The following is a 16,552-nucleotide window of genomic DNA, read 5'->3' as shown; positions in this document are numbered from 1 at the left end:
TTGCAAGTATTTTGTCTTCTGTAGAGTATCTTCAGATTTTGGCTTTTTATATTGTAACCATCATCAACATGTGTAGTGAAGTATAGTCAAAGCCAGGGCGTGTAGGAAATGCTGAATGCAGGCTAACATTGAATTTGAGCTGTTTTTCCAGGGAGTGAATTCAGACTTCTCTCGTCTGATGGAGGAGAAAGATTCTCACATCACTGAGGTCGAGAGCCTGATACGGCAGCGGGAGAATGAAATACAGGAGCTGAGAGACAGTGTGGCAAGGTAACACACACACACGCACACATACACTGTCCTGTACACACACAAATGCATTAAATCTCCCTGTCTTTCCCAAACTCTCCTCAAACATGATCAACCAGAAAGAGACAGAGGGGAAAAAGAGGAAAACAGAAGCTAGTGTGGTGTGGTGGGTGGCACCTTTAGCCTGCTAACTATGGTAGCGTTAGCTTGGCCTAGCAGGCTTTAGCTTAGAACACTGTGGAATAGGTTTAATTTCAGCTGTCTGTGACTCCAACACCAGACATTCAGCTTTGCTCTTTAGGACGAGTTTTTTTTTCATTTACATTTCTATGAGCACCAGTCGAAATGGAACTTGTACTGCACTATTTGGTAATGATCCACTTAATTTCGGGACAACGCTTAATTTCAACCAAGACAGCACCAGAGTTGATGATAAAGGGATATAGCAGAGATTAAACCATCCTAAAGATTAAACCATCCCATCTTTACTGTAGCTGTAATTCTTTGAAAAGGGGCCATTTTCAAATTCATTTTCAATTCTTTAAAAAGGAACCAAGTTTTCATTTTGGAGAAGCTGGATATTATCATGTTCCTCTTTTCACAAGGCTAAAGTTGGCTTCATATTCACCAGCTTCTTATTTGACTGTGTCACTTCAACCTTAAATGATACACTAGTTACCTTAATGGTGCGCTGGTGCCAGATGTAACTACAACACCTTTAAGGTGGAACAGAAAATTTGAATAAGAATCTGAAAAATAAGAAGCCAGCTTCGATTTCATCCTCTTTTCCACAGCATTCTGTGAAACTCTTTGTTTTTGGTTTTCATTTTTGTTCCTTGTACTTTTTCTAATCATTGTTTATTGCAACCCTAATTATGAAGAAAATGTAGAGTGGGGTGCAGAGCAGTACAGGACACATGTGAGCAGAGTTTGTGATTACAGTAGCTGGTGACCAGCACTGGCATTGTTTAAAGCCTGGTAATTAAACAAACTCACACAACTCAAACTCAGACTCTTTCCTCCTTTACACACACCTCAGTCAGAATGTTCTGATTTGATTGTTTTCGCTATTGAAATAACACAGGATGAAGTGGCACAATACAGATGTAAATGTAGAACCAGTGAGCAAATAACTACATCATTAAGTCATCCCACTGAACGGTTCTGTGGCCCTGAGCACAGGTAGCTAACTGTGTTGAGAAAACCATGCTGAGCATGGTTTGTAAGCGATGCGTGTCGAACCATGTATGTGTGAAAATGCTACTGAAACCTTCGGCCCTACAGTGGAAAGGAGGCCATGGACTTGTACTGTGTTACTACAGTAGACCAGGTTAAAGTTGGTCCAAGAGGATATTTGATTTGGCCCACAAAAAATTTGCTCTAACCCCACCCCCTCACCCGGTGATGAATTTTTATTTTCCTTTAAAAATTTGGAAGTATTTTATTATCAGAATCTAGTGTAATGTGTAATCAACTGTGTAATCAAACCTACATGCCTTCTTTTTGTATACTGTTTTGTCTTTTTGACCCTCAGCCTACCACAAACATTGTCTTGGCCATGGGACACAAAGTCTGGGTACCTCTATGCTAGATGTTGTCATTGTAGGCTGTTATTATCCTTGTAGCTCCAGTGTTAAACTAAAGAAGCAAACTACAAACACCAAACTTGTTTTGGCCATTTGACTTCTTTTGGGTTAGGGGGGCATGGTGTAAATTTGATTTTCGTGAACCATTCCTTTAAAGTCAGCTTTGCTGCAGCCAGCTCTCGACTGCAGACTGAGATTGGGTCTAATTAAAGCAGGATTTTTGCACGCAGCAGGACACTGGTAATGGAGTTCCAAACAAAACATAATAATGAGTGTTGCGAGCTCATTCAGTCCATCTCATTTCAGCAGTATGATTAAAGGGATTGGATGTATTATGGCAGAAGAAACACACAGACAGAGAAAGTGTCTCCACTGGGGTCCCTATGCCTCGGTGTGTATGTCTATGACCTACTAAGGCAGTGTCTGCATACTGATGTATGAAGGTTTTATGAAAAGTGATATTTGTCATGCTTAAGTGAGCTGTTTTGCATTTTATATGGATTATCTAAGTCTAATTCTTTATGCAGTTTTAATCTTTCTACTCTTTCTCTTTTGCATTTTCCCCTTTTTTCCCTTGAGTTTTTTCCTTGCAAATTCTTTCCATCTCTCTCTCTGCCTTTCACTATTTATTGTATTTTTTTATTTCTTTCTCCCACATTCTCTTTTTGTCTTTCTCTCTCTCTCTCTCTCTCTCTCTCTCTTTCTCTCTCCTTCTCGCTACAGGGCTGAGGAGGCTCTAGGAGTGGTGCAGAAGGAGCAGGAGGAGCTGAGGGAGAATCTGGACAAGGTTCTGTCTGAGGCTCAGGCCCAGCAGCTCAAAATGACTGCAGAGATCGACGACCTCAGCCACACCAAGAGCACTCTGGAGGAGCGGCTGATTGAGCTCATCAAGTGAGTTCACACACCTTCAGCTAATGCACCGACAGCCCCACTGGTCATCCCAGACAGCTTCTTAGTGTCAAAGATTGTCTTGTCTGTTTATTTTGCTTCTGTACCTCTTTCTCATCTGTATTCCTTTCACTCATTCTTTTACACTGAGAATTATCAAACTCCAGTTCTGCATGTGATTTATTTACACAGCTTTAACACATCCAGCTCAACTCATGAAAGGCTTGATAACGAGCTAAAAAGGGCTTTCCAGCACTGAAACCTGATAACAATACTGTACATGAAGAAGGACAAAAAGGTTTTCATAAATTCCACATTATGTCTACAGAGGCTACAGGGTTGCTGCAAAACATTTTAGAAGGAGCTGCTGGTTAGAGAGCTTTATTTGATACACAGTGTCAATGATACGAAGGACCACTCTTACATAGCACCCCTGTGGTCATCTCTACAACCTATCTGTGAACAGCAGCGGTATCAGCTATGTTCTAATCTTATGTAGGGCATGTTTAGTACAGTTTTTAATCTTTTAATTCATATCGACATAATTTGGATCCACATCCAAATAATCATTAATGAGATCCTGCTTGTGTGGGTTCATATCAGTTTCCCGTCTTTCAGTGGCATGCACAAAAGCTTGAGTGGTGATAGCTGCCCCTTATAGAAAATCTTCAGTCTGTTAAACAAAAGTTAGTGAGTTAGTTAGCTATCTACTGAGTTAGAAGCCAGAAGATAGGCAAGCCACATTTTGGAAAAAAAGGATATTAGGGCTGAGCGGTATGGCCAAAAATGTTATCACAATAAAAAGTTTCATATCGGTCAATATTGATACATATCACAATAAATGTCATATCATTATTTCTTTCAAGTTTGAAGGCTGAGTTTTGCTCCTGAGTGGTTAAATCTGTTTTAAACTATCCTTTATGGTCAGAACATGACAAACACTTGTCAAACAGCAGAACATTTCACAAATCTGTCATGGTATAGAGGGAGAAAGTTTCTGGTTAGCTGTTTACCAGCTGGAAAAGCATGGCCAAAATTTTTGTAATATTCATAATTTAAGTAAGAAAACAGATTATTTTTAGCTGTCTGGTGACGAGTGCTAGGCTGTCTGGTTACAAGTGCTAAACTGTTTAGTTTCTCAACAACATCAGCTTAATACGAACAGCAAACATTAGCTGGCTCAGTACGTCAGTGATTGATCACACCACCTTACTCGTATCTATTACTCCTACCACATCCACGTCAGAGCATATCACAGTATTCAAACACCAGCTAGGAGATGTCTGGATTTCTCTATTCTATCGTAGTAGTTGGAGGACTGGAAGAACCGCAATATATCTGATGCTCGCTGTGTAAAAGCTTTAACTGCAGTGTGATTCTCTCGCACCTGACAAACAACATCCGCTTTTTTGTCTTGTTTGATCCAGAGTAACATTAATTTGCTGTGCTGTGTGAGTGACGGAGTGCTGCTTCAAGTTAGCCAGCTGCTAAAAGCAGCTAGCCTGGAAAGCTAGCATTTTCCTACTCTTCAATGCCTCACGTACAGCATCCTCAATTTACTTTTGTTTAAATTAGGGCTGTAACTTACATGAACCTGCTTCTTTCTTTGACTTTTGTTGCTTGGGAATGCACTAATACTAAATTATGACTGTTTGAGCGCTGTAGTTGTGAGGAGCAGACGTGATTTAACGCCACTAAAGGATGTTAGGATAGGGGTGAGTTCGCTGTAGGCCAGTACAGTTAAGCCACTTATCTCATCACTCACACTCGGTCACAGGAGAACAGATCGCTGATCACTCACTCAAATAGGGAATGTATAACTCCACGTTTCAGACATTGCTAAAGTATGGCTCATTTTACTCGTCGCCCCCTCCCTCTCTAATCATGTCGAAAAACTCGGAAGTGCGCTCTCTTTTCTAGCAGTAGAAAATGCCACCAGGGCTGTCGCTAGAACGTGGAAGAGTGAGAATGGTCTATTATATCGAACGTTTATCGAACATTTCTTTTATTTCTATCGAGGAAGGTTATATCACAACAATTACTGTTATTGTTTTATCGCCCAGCCCTAGATATTACAGAATGTTTATGGCAGTAATCCATTTGTGTGGAAAGAGCAACATTGCTTACATTTGAACAGTGCTCAGTGATGGCAGCACAGTGGTGTAACAATACCATTAGCATATTAATGCTATAACCAAGTCTGAAAGGTGAAATATGCTGGAGTAGGTGGGATCTATGCTGGCTGGAGGTGCATGTACAGGTGAGGGAGAAGATCTATGCAATGCTGCCGGAATACTCTGTTAAGAGGCTTCACACTGGGCTCATTGTTCAGCTTGTTGCTCGCGTTTGCCGCTAGCACGCTGTTCGTTAGTGAGTGCATGAAAGATATGTTCAGATACGGTTCAGAATAATCAGAGTCCCATCATGGTAGGAACAATGAGGGAGATTTTTATGCTCTCAGGAAACCACCCTGCAGTGGACCCTGCATGGGCTTTTGATGCTTTATTCCATCACTCAAGGAGAAATAAAGAGGACAGTAAAATAACCAGAGAGAGAAATTGCTGGATAATGAGGAAAAGTACAGAAAATGTAAAGAAAAGATGGACTTAAAACGATATGTATTCTTTGTACATCTTCCTTCTGCTCTTCATTTTCTTTTTCTTACTCTTTCTGCTTTTTGCTAGTCTATCCTGTGCTGGAATGATAACCACATTATGTCCAGACTTTCAGAGTTGCTTTTTCAAATAACTTAGAGAGCATAAAGTGGAGTGTTCGCTTTTGATATGTGTAAACAAACCAAAACTATCAGAAAGGGATGTGGAACATTTTACTTTGACAGAAACAGTGAAACTTCTACTGTAGTTTTATTCCGTTGAGCTCTAAGCTCTCCCAGCACACAGTGTTGAAATTTAAATGGAATGTAGCTTGAACAATACAACACACATACTTAACTTTACATGTTGGTAATAAACACTTCTAAGCACTTGTTGTAACTGTATTCATTAAAGGAATCTGGCTGTGAAATGATTTACAGACCAGCTGGAACAAAACCACTTTCAGGTTAATCTGCCAAATACTGAAAAGTTGAACCTGGTATTGAGACAGTATTATAACTCTGTTATGCAAAAGACTACTATTTTTGGTGGATGTAATTGCCAATATTTAAGCACATTTGATATAATTTGGGGGTTTCTTTGATCTACAGATCTCGCCTTCAGTTCTGAGCACTTTTACTCGTGTTCTGTTTTTAAATAAGGTTGTAGACAATTTGTAGACAGTTGTAGACACTCACACTGTATGTGGACACCTATACATGACACCCATATGAGCTTGTTGAAAATCCCATTTCAAAACCATGGGGATTAATATGGAACTTTAAGGGTATAACAGCTTCCATCATTTTGGAATGGCTTTCCACAACATTTTGGAGTGTGTCTGTGGGGATTTGTGCCCATTGAGACTAAGGAGCTTTGTGAGGTCAGGCTTTGATGTTGAATGAGCAGGCGTGGCTTACAATGAACGTTCCAATTTGTCCTAAATGTGTTCATTGGGGTTGAGGTCAGGGCTCTGTGCAGGCCACTGGAGTTCCTCCGCATCAAATTCATCAAACCATGTCTTTATGGAGTTTGCTTTGTGTACAGGGGCACAGTCATACTTGAACAGGAAAAGGGCCTTCCCGAAACTTTTGCCACAAAGTTGGAAGCATATGAATTGTCTAAAATGTCTTTGTATGCTGTAGCATTAACAATATCCTTCACTGGATATAAGGGGTCAAGCCCAAACCCTGAAAAACACATGGCATTGTGCATTTAGATCGTAGGCTTGTGTGTAGCTGCTCATTTCATGACGCTCCCAACTACCACAGCTTTGTAACTGAGCTGTTGTTGCTCCAAGATACTTTCATTTTACAGTAATAGCACTTACAGTTACCTGGAGCAGATCTAGCAGGACAGAAATTTCACAAACTGACTTGTGGCAAAGGTGGTATCCTATGACAGTGCCATGCTTAAAGTCACGGAGCTCTTCAGTGTGACCCATTCTACTGCCAGTGTGTGTTTCTTTTCTTTTTATTGGGGAAAGTCGTTTGAAAAGAACATAGAAGAAAGTACCAAATTACAATTATCGATTAGCACCACAATTATGGTTATCTAAGGACAGTTCCATTAAGGGCCTATTCAGGTGCTTTGCTTTCAATGTTTGTATACTTTTATAAACCTATATATGCATAAATACATAATTACATACATACACACCCATCTCTTTTTCTAGTCTTTGCTTTTCTTATGGTAAGCATATTTTGATAATACCATCCAGATCCATAATCATTATAAAGAAAAAAGGGAGAAAATAAATGAATGAATAAATAAATAAATAATAAATAAATACACATACACACACACATTTACATTACAAAAGGGGAAACATGTTCTTTAATTAAGAGGAGAGGAAATAAAAAGTAGGTCCTTAAAACCTATATAGGTTTTGGTCGCCGGGGTCTTATAAATACTTGCCACTTAGACCAAATCTGACAGAATTTGCCAATCTGAATTATTAAGGAATAAGTTAGTTTTTCCATAATATAAATTTCATGAACAATGTCATACCAGTCAAACAGTTGAAGAGGTTCAACAGACAGCCATTTTCTAGTGATTGCTTTCTTACTTGCAGCTAGCAAGGCCTTGCCAGTGTGTTTCTATCAAGATTGCATCTCTATTTACTATTCTATTTTATCTACCTGTTAGCAATGAGTGTGACTGAAATGCCTGAACTTAATAATTAGAAGGGTTGTCAATATACTTTATTATACATATAGTGTATATATACACACACTCACCAAGCATTTTATCAGGAACACATCTTTGTATACTCTTTGTCCATTTTATCAGCTCCACTTTCCATACAGGAGCACTTTGTAGTTCTGCAGTTACAGACTGTAGTCCATCTGTTTCTATGCATACTTTGTTAGCCCCCTTTCACCCTGTTCTTCAGTGGTCAGGACCCCCACAGGACCACCACAGAGCAAGTACTATTTGGGTGGTGGATCATTCTCAGCTCTGAGGTGGTGGTGGAATGTTAGTGTGTGTTGTGCTGGTACAAGTGAATCAGACTTAGCAGTGCTGCTGGAGATTTGAAACACCTCAGTATCACTGCTGTAATGGGAACAGTCCACCAACCTACCTTCTCTGTGGTGGTCCTATGGGAGTCCTGACCATTGAAGAACAGGGTGAAAAGGTGCAAATAAAGTGAGAGGATGTATTAATTTGTTTTCACTTAAAATATCAATAAAACATGTAATTTGACCAGGGGCACCCAAACCTTTGCATATGACTGTATATAGTAAGAGAAAAATTAGTTGTGTTCATTTTAGTTTTGTCCTTTTTATTGCTTTAAAAAACAACAACAATCTTCCTCTATAGCTGATGCCATATAGTGATTAGAGTTCTCATTATCATCCTGTGTGAAATCTCCTGCAGGGATAAAGATGCTCTGTGGCAGAAGTCAGACGCTCTGGAGTTCGAGCAGAAGCTGAGGGCTGAGGAGCAGTGGTGGCTGCTCGACAAAGAGGCCACACACTGTCTTGGTTGCCAGAGCCAGTTCACTTGGTGGCTCCGCAGGCATCACTGCAGGTGGCCACTCGGAATAAATTCACTCAGCACTGACACCCACACTGTCTGGCTCAGTTGTGTTACTATTATAACATTTGAGTCTATATCTAGCCTTCATGGGAAACATGTACTGCTTCTTGGTCTTTACTGACTCATTCAGAAATCTTAATAAACCCACAAGCAGCCCTTTAAGACTTCTTTTTAATTACTTGCCTGTTTGGTGAACATATAACAGAAGACTTGTCTGACTTGGTTACATTTTTTTGGTCTTTTGTACACTTTGTAAAGGTGAAATATTTATAATAATTGGTTGATAAAATCAGCTGTCTAATATATGTTTGTGTGTCAGGTTGTGTGGACGGATTTTCTGCTACTACTGCAGTAATAATTTTGTAATGACGAAGTACGGGGGGAAGAAGGAGCGCTGCTGCAGAGAGTGTTACACACAGCACAGCGCCGTAGTGGAGAGATTCACCCGTGCTGAACTCAACAGCCCACAAGAACCTCCAGCACCACCAGGACACTCACACACGGCCAGCCCACCGCCACCATATAAACCCACACCCAGAGTTACAGGTACAGTGACTCCCATTGTAAGCACTGTGCACTTCATGCTCTTCACATTTTTGTCCGTTATCTAACCTGTCTTATTTAACACAGGAGTTAACTATTAAATCGTTTGTAAGCTTTGTTAGGATGGTAGCAGTAAGGAATTGTTCAGAACACATTGTCTGATTTTAACTTTGCATTAATTTATTGGTAGTGAAAATGTCACTGATGGAAAAAAAAATTAAATTTCTTGTTTTTCTGTGGTTTTAGACATATGGAACATATGGAACATGATGTGCACTAAGCATTCATATTGCCTTCTCTTGTTTTCAATCTCAGTTTTAGACTCAACAGTCCGTAAAACCTAACTCTCCAATGGCCAGTCTTATACTTTCTTTTTTGTCATTCTTTTTCTTAGTAATGTCTTCTGTTTGGGTAGCTGCTTATGTGAATGTTAGTTTCTTTGAAGGGGCACAATGTCAGTGACTCCTTTGGGAACAGCTTTTGTTGGGAGGACACAGCTTCATCACAAAAGCTCCATCCTGCAGCAGGAGCACTGTTTTTTATTTGATAACCCCTCTGGATAAGGGGCGAGATTGGAAAACAAGTGGTGCATTCACGTCCACAATAACAGTTTTTCTTTGGAAATGTCATCACAGCTTCATTTAAAATTCAGTTCTCCCTTCAGTCTCTGAAGATTTGGAGAGACACTTGAGTTCGGTGTCATTCTGCTTGATGCCTGTCTTTGCCTGCCTTTCAAGAAGGCTTTACCAATAAACCCAAGTAAACAGGCTCAGGTGGTTTCATATATGTGCGTTTAGCCTTGTTTCCCTTTATAGTACTTTTATTGGCGAATCCTCACTGACTTTGAACTACACTTCGAGACATCAGGGCATTCTGAGATAATGCTGTAGCTTAAATCTGCTTCAACAAGAAACCTATTTCATATTTAGATGGTGTGAGAAATTGTCTTGAGCTCTTCTGGCAGCTACATGCCATGCTTACAAATAAATACATACTTCAAAGTTGATAAAATGGCTTGGTGATACATACATAATACATAAGTTTGTCCAAACAAACAACTATTCATTCATTCATAAAGCCGATATACTTTAGCCAATAACATGTTACTGATCAGTCTGGTTGACTGTGAGCTTCTGGATTTATTTTTCCCTTTCTTCTACTTTCCTCCTTTCTCCACCCTTCTTCCTCTTTCCTCTCCTCTCTCTCTCTGTCTGCCCTTTTGTCTGTGATACAGTGACTGAAGAGAATGCAAAGCAGGAAGATGGAGCATTCGACATCATCACTGAGGAGGAGGTGAACGGACTGTATGACAGTGACTCACTCTCTCAGACCACCGCAGGATCACAGGAGGGAGAGACTGAGGGCAGACCCACTAGGGACCTGTGAGATAATGCCCCTAGTGTACACTTAAGATATGAATCTATTTTAAAGCCGGCAGTATACGTCAAATGACAAAAGAACTTAATTAAATTAGACTACCAGTGGACACACTGTCTTAAGTATACTTAAAAACAACCTAGCTTTGCTCTAAGTAATAGTAACAGTAGTTCACATTAGGACTAAATGGATTCATTGATATAGTTGATCTGGCAAATTCAGTCCTGTGTTTTCCCATAGGAGCACCCTCGGTGACATGACTGCTGAGGAACAGGAGGAGCTGCCCTCGACAGTTCAAGACACTGAAATTAACCTCCTCAAATCTGGAGAAATCACGTGAGAATATGCATAATACATGCGCAATCCATTAGCCAGGGATTACAGACCTAAAGTTCTCGGTTCACAGGTCTGTGCTTGAGTTCCATTAACACTTATCAGCGTATAGTCAGTGAAAATCTATGCGCTTAGCAATCTTTATGTCAGATCATGTCTGAGTAGAGAATCTGAATTTAGTGTAACCTATGAGTGAAAATTAACTAAAATGAAGTGGAGCCTCCTTCTGCACTTTGGGCCAAACTGAAATGTGTACTAAATGTTTGTTAATCCATTCCTTCATGGGTCTTTAATAGTTGTAACTAGGGCTGCACAATAAATTATATTTTTGTTGTTATCGCGATGAGTTTCCGTGATGCACGCATCGTTAGAGCGGCGATGACATAACAGATCTAATTACCTCATACATACAGCGCCAGAGAGACGTCATCACATTACCGGCACAAACCGTTACAAGCCTGCTGCTCTGTGCTGGGACTTTAAAATGTTGGCCCATAACTGAGCTTTAATGGAAATTCAACTCAAAACAGCATGCAGCAAAGGGGATAATACGCAGCACACAAACTAGCTCAGGCTCTACTGTTTTTGCTAGCCAGCTGGGCTACTGAAGCTTGCTACTTTACGTCCCCCAAAGTCCTTCAAAATAAAAGTCACAGACCAACTAAGAACACAGTGCCTAACTACACTCAGCCAAAAGCATGAATGTTATTTTTAAACTAAATACAGCCCAGATTTTCTGATGCCACAATTTGTTATATTTGCGCACAAAAAAAAGAAACAAGAATATGTTTGTTCTTATGAGTCTATGTATAAATATATATACATACATTTGGTTTTGTAGCCTTATATAGAAAAAGTTGTTGAGTTAATGCTGTTTCTCAGCCCTTCAGTGCACAAAAAATGCGCTTGTAGTTCTGATGTAAGTTGTTAGTATTTCATTTCTTTTTATTTTACAGAATAGTAAATGGTGATTTTTGTCATTTTGTATTTTGCTTTGTATTTGTTTGAAGAGGGTTTAAAGAGAGGTTAGTTAGATTTCTGTTTAAACATCCCAAAAAAGTCTGCACTTGCATTACATCCGGCCAGAGACACATTATTTTAATAGTAATTTATTGCTTCTTATATCGTCATTGTGATATCCGATAGCTTTATCGAACATCACCATTTATGTCAATATCTTGCAGTCCTAGCTGTAACTCTATTCAGCTGTTGATTACTACTGCTGTTGTTAATGTGCTTACTTAAGAATAGGCAGTTTAACCATTTTTGCTATTCTGCTTGCTATGAATAAAAAAACAAAAACAGAAAAATTAGCATTCATTTTTTGAATGCAGCTAGCAAAAGAGGTGATCCGTGCCTGAGTGGTGATTTATCTTTGTGAGATTTAGCTTATGAGATTTTACATACAGTGAGCTTGCCTACAGAATCATAATGCAGAGTTGCACATCTTTATATTGTTCAAATGTCATCTTTTTAAAAAAATTACCATAAACAGTTCTACTGTATATATTACCATTTTGCTTAACTTGGGACACAATATCAGCTTGTGACCTGACATTATGTGCAGTTCTACATCAAGTACTCAGCGAAAAACATACAACACACAATTATTTTTTTTCTTCCAAAGTACACCCTATTTAAATATCTAAGTGCGTGAACAAATACTAAGACAGTTCAGACATCCTTATTGTCAAATAACAACAATCTCTAGTGGTGAAATGGTAAAGGTCATGGTAACTGCATTCCAATATCTTTCTTTAGCTCCACTGTGCTACTGCACATCGACGAGATCTCCCAGTTTGGTGACGGTTCACGCGAGCTTTTCGTCAAGTCCAGTTGCTACAGTGTCATCTCCGTTACCGTTGGCGACCACAGCCCCACTGTCGGCTGGGTCTTCTCTTCCGAGCCAAAGAGCATCTCCTTTAGTGTCGTCTACAGAGAATCAATCAACACGCCTGTGGAGCAGGCCAAGGTGACTCACACTCACACACACACGGACAGCTGACTTCTGTTGGTCATCTTCCAGAAGGGTTAATTCAGTAATAAGCGTTCACAGTTTGGAGGATGTAGATTAATAATACTGTCTCAATTCTGTTATTAGTGTGTATCTTAAAGAATCACTCCAAAATGCTAAATTGTCTAATTATCAATAATTATCAGTGATTATCAATAACTCTGAATCTGCTCTTCAAAAAATGCCCCACAACCAGCCCCTTTAATTCTATAAGGAGAGAAAGTTCTGGTGGTAAATAGTGCAAAATATCTGGGCTGTCATTTAGAAAACACTTCAAGCAGTGACCTTCATATTAACCAGTCTGTAAGAAAAGCTTCCAAATGCCTGCACTTTGTTACTGTAATGGACAGAAACAAGGTTCCTCAGAAAGACCTGCTCACACAGTGATTAGGGCGTGTCTGGAATACGCTGGTGTGTTATTTGTGGGTTGTACAAAGAAACAAGAGCTTGCTTTTGAACATGTCCAGAAGACCTATCAGTATTATTGCAAAATCTGACTCACTGCAGTTAAGACGACAGAAAGCAGCTATAAAGTTTATAAATGGCACTCAGGCCACAGAAAAGAGGAGAAAGGGCTGGCAAGGGCCTGAAGAATCAAAATCAGCTGACATGCATTACTGCAAGAACTAACAGACAAAAAGGGCTACAGCTATTAGACTTCTTAACATCAATTATGAATACTCATGATCACTAGATCATGCTTGATTGTATGTAATGGATAGTGTACTGCTTATTATGTATTACTTTCTGCTCAGTTCACTTTTTGGCTGTGATGCTGAGTGATCTAAATGCTCTTTAAATAAATATGGGCCAGTGCGGTAATAATTTGACTGGTCCCATGCATCTAAGCAGAAAATGTCATCAAAATTTATCAAATTTATTCAAAGAGCAGTGTGTAATATTTAATTGCATCTAGCAGATTGCAACCAATTGAATACCCCACCCTCACCCCTCACTTTCCAAGCGTGTAGTAGAACCTACGGTGGCTGTCAGGTTTTCTGGCGTAATCCTGTTCTGATTTCATTTTGCTTCTTCATGTTTTTGCTTCTTTGACAGTGAGGATTCTCACTCCCTTGCTCTTTCTTATGCTAAATAATAAGTATAATCCTTCATAAGCCAAAATATGTCACAATACAAAATGGTTAGCCAGAGCAGACAGCAACCTCTGATACTTCTTCTTCTTTCTACATCTTCATTCTGGTGCTACCGTGCCACCAAATTCAACATAAAAACACAAAAGGCATTCTAGAGCCAATGTTTGGTCGTCCGTTCTGCTTTTGTAGAAACATGGCAGCGCAAAATGTTGGAAGAGGACCCGCTCTCTAAGGGCTCATTGTAAGCTAATGAAAACACAAGTAGTTGACATTATACGTGATTATACATTAATGAAAACATATTACTATACATTAATAATTATATGTATTCCATTTTTGCTAATAGATGCCCCTGAATCTTAAATGCTGCACCTTTAAAGAAGCTTTAAAAAACATTTCTACTTTGATGCTTTTTATGAGAATCCAACTGAATGCCATTATAAAAATACTGCATTCATAGCTATCATATTGCAACCTGATTCCACAGTGCTTTGGAAGTCCCAGTCCAGCTAATAAACATATACCTTTAGAGAGCTCAAAGAACCCTCCCTGGAGCTTTTATCATTACAGATGGCAGTGAACACTGATTGCTTGTTTTGTACTTTAGGTTCTGATCCCCCTGACTCGCTGTAACGCACACAAAGAAACCATTCAGGGTCAGCTGAAAGCCAGGAACCCTGGAGTCTACTCACTCATCTTCGACAATTCCTTCTCCAGGTACGCTCCCCAAGGACACAAGCATGTTAAGCACAAAGTTTCCAGTAAAAAGGTACTTAGTGGTGACTCCTGTCAGTGCTTATGTTTCTGTGCTCCACACATATTACAGCATTTTTGTGATAATTGTGATAATTATTAGAGAATTTATCACCCTACATGGTTATATATCAGTGTCTCTTCTGCCTTCATACAATCATTGTAATTGTATCTCTAGGTTTATCTCCAAGAAAGTCAACTACCACTTGACCACGGAGAAGCCAGTCATCTATGATGGAAGTGACTGCCCATAGACACTGAAGATTATTTGGAGGAAGGTGTTTTGTTAAATGTTGTCATTTATTTTCTTTTGCTCCACTTTTAATGCTTTTTATCCCAAACTGTCCCCATGTGCCAAGTGTTTTATGCTCCAGTGGGTTTTATATATTATCTGTATTTTAGCGCTTCAGAATTAAGAATGGCCATATATGTTCTCAGTAATGGCTCTCTGGCTATTACTGAACTACATGAAAGGCATATTATACAGTCTTATTCTATGCAAGTACTTTTTTCTTTCATTTTCTTAACATTTTTTAAGGATACAGTATCTCAGAAGTGGTTTTATATGCAAATACACACTACAGAATGCTGAATATGTGTCGCATCAGTACTTAGGAATTGCTGCTATTGCAAGCGCACATTTCTAGCTCTTTTCAAAAGAACCTCTATGAAGTACACTACAACCAAGCATTTTAATACATTTTGTCAATTTTTTTAAACTGCAGCTTCAAATGTAACTATTTGCTAAATGAAACACAATCGTGTTTTTCTTTTGACGAGACTCAAAAGCCTGAGTCAAGCAGAGATGGCCCCCTTTTTACCAAAGGTATGAACACTGTCACAGTCAGGGGTACAGCACAATGTATAAGTGGGTATAAGAGCTAATATCAAGTAGTCAAGTTTCAGTGTTCAGCAGTACAGAGACCTACCAATTACCTCATTCATAGCTGTCCTGTTGTGAATTTGATGAGGCATAACTGACAAAAACGCATCAGTGTCAAGTGGCCTTCCAGAATGAGTTGATTTCACTAAAAATGAGCATAATGTACCAAGCCTACATTTAACAGTGCTAATTTACTGAAAACAAGAGAAATGTCTTCTACTAATTGTCCTTCAGATAGATGAGGAAGTAAATGAAGCTCTCAATGTTGCACTTAAACTTGATGTTTTGTTGACTATAAAACACTGATGTCATATAATTATCTCTCTCATTTGGGAAATTGTTGACTAATACTGGAGTTTTAGCATGGTCCTATTTATGGTTTCTTTATTATTCCATATTGATTTTAGTTGTATTTAACACTTTTTTTCTAGTTCTTTTGTGTTTGTTGTACTGAATTGCATCAGGTTTGCAGTACTCAGCTCTGTAGATTTTAGTTTAGGTTGTAACTCTGTTTTTTTTTCCCTTTCCAGTTGTCCATTATAAAAACCAACAGGACACAGAATAACTCATGCCATTTACTCTTTGCCTATTCAGGCCTGAATGATTGCTCTTTACGCAGTGATAATACAAAATGGCTAAATCGAATGCTGCTGCTTTTAGACAAGTATGTTCATGCAATCAGCAGAACATGCCTCCGTTTTGTTTTTGAATCATGGACGGACATGATTATGTGCAATTTTTTGCTCAAGCGTTGCACTTTGTTCAGTAAAAAATGATTTTGAGAAATATTTTTAGACAGAATGCAATAAGACTTTTCTAAGAGACTTGTTTAGGTCGTTTTCTGTGAATTGTTGAATAAGTCAGAGGTTACTGATGTTGGAGTCTGTGCAATCCCTATGTAGTGACACATGTTCTTTTGTAAACATGTACATTTTGAATAATGTAATAAAATCTCATATTCTGCCTCTGTTATCTGTCTTTGTGCACCTACAGTGATAAAGTGTGATGTGTGATTGGGAGCATGCATGTGTGTGCCTGTGTGTGTGGTAAGTATCTAAATATTAAAGGAAAAATCCAAAAAAGAAGACAATGTTAACCGAAGCATCTGACATCCAGTCATGTTTCTGAGGTTAAAAAAAGTATGCATTAGATGGGATTTCTTGTCATGAAAGTTCAAGGGGACCCTTCCATCCAAT

The 16,552-nt window shown here is 39.0% G+C and overlaps 1 protein-coding gene across 3 annotated transcripts in view; it reads left to right on the top strand.

Annotated features, from left to right (window-relative positions):
* fyco1a (FYVE and coiled-coil domain autophagy adaptor 1a) overlaps positions 1-16,323 on the top strand; it is a 30,401-nt gene extending 14,078 nt beyond the window's left edge. For all 3 annotated transcript variants that reach the window (XM_036592118.1, XM_036592116.1, XM_036592115.1), the window contains exons 10-18: positions 152-270; positions 2,559-2,726; positions 8,198-8,350; positions 8,679-8,905; positions 10,137-10,284; positions 10,520-10,615; positions 12,374-12,584; positions 14,328-14,437; positions 14,652-16,323. In XM_036592118.1, the coding sequence (XP_036448011.1) occupies positions 152-270; positions 2,559-2,726; positions 8,198-8,350; positions 8,679-8,905; positions 10,137-10,284; positions 10,520-10,615; positions 12,374-12,584; positions 14,328-14,437; positions 14,652-14,727 (1,308 nt within the window). In that variant the 3' untranslated portion in view covers positions 14,728-16,323. The remainder of the gene's footprint in view (positions 1-151; positions 271-2,558; positions 2,727-8,197; positions 8,351-8,678; positions 8,906-10,136; positions 10,285-10,519; positions 10,616-12,373; positions 12,585-14,327; positions 14,438-14,651) is intronic.
* Positions 16,324-16,552: the final 229 nt, after the last annotated feature.

This window comes from Colossoma macropomum, unplaced genomic scaffold (genome assembly GCF_904425465.1).
Source record: "Colossoma macropomum unplaced genomic scaffold, Colossoma_macropomum, whole genome shotgun sequence".
NCBI lineage: Eukaryota > Metazoa > Chordata > Actinopteri > Characiformes > Serrasalmidae > Colossoma > Colossoma macropomum.
The sequence above is the reverse complement of the archived record's forward strand: the minus strand, read 5'-3'. Positions and strand labels throughout refer to the sequence as shown.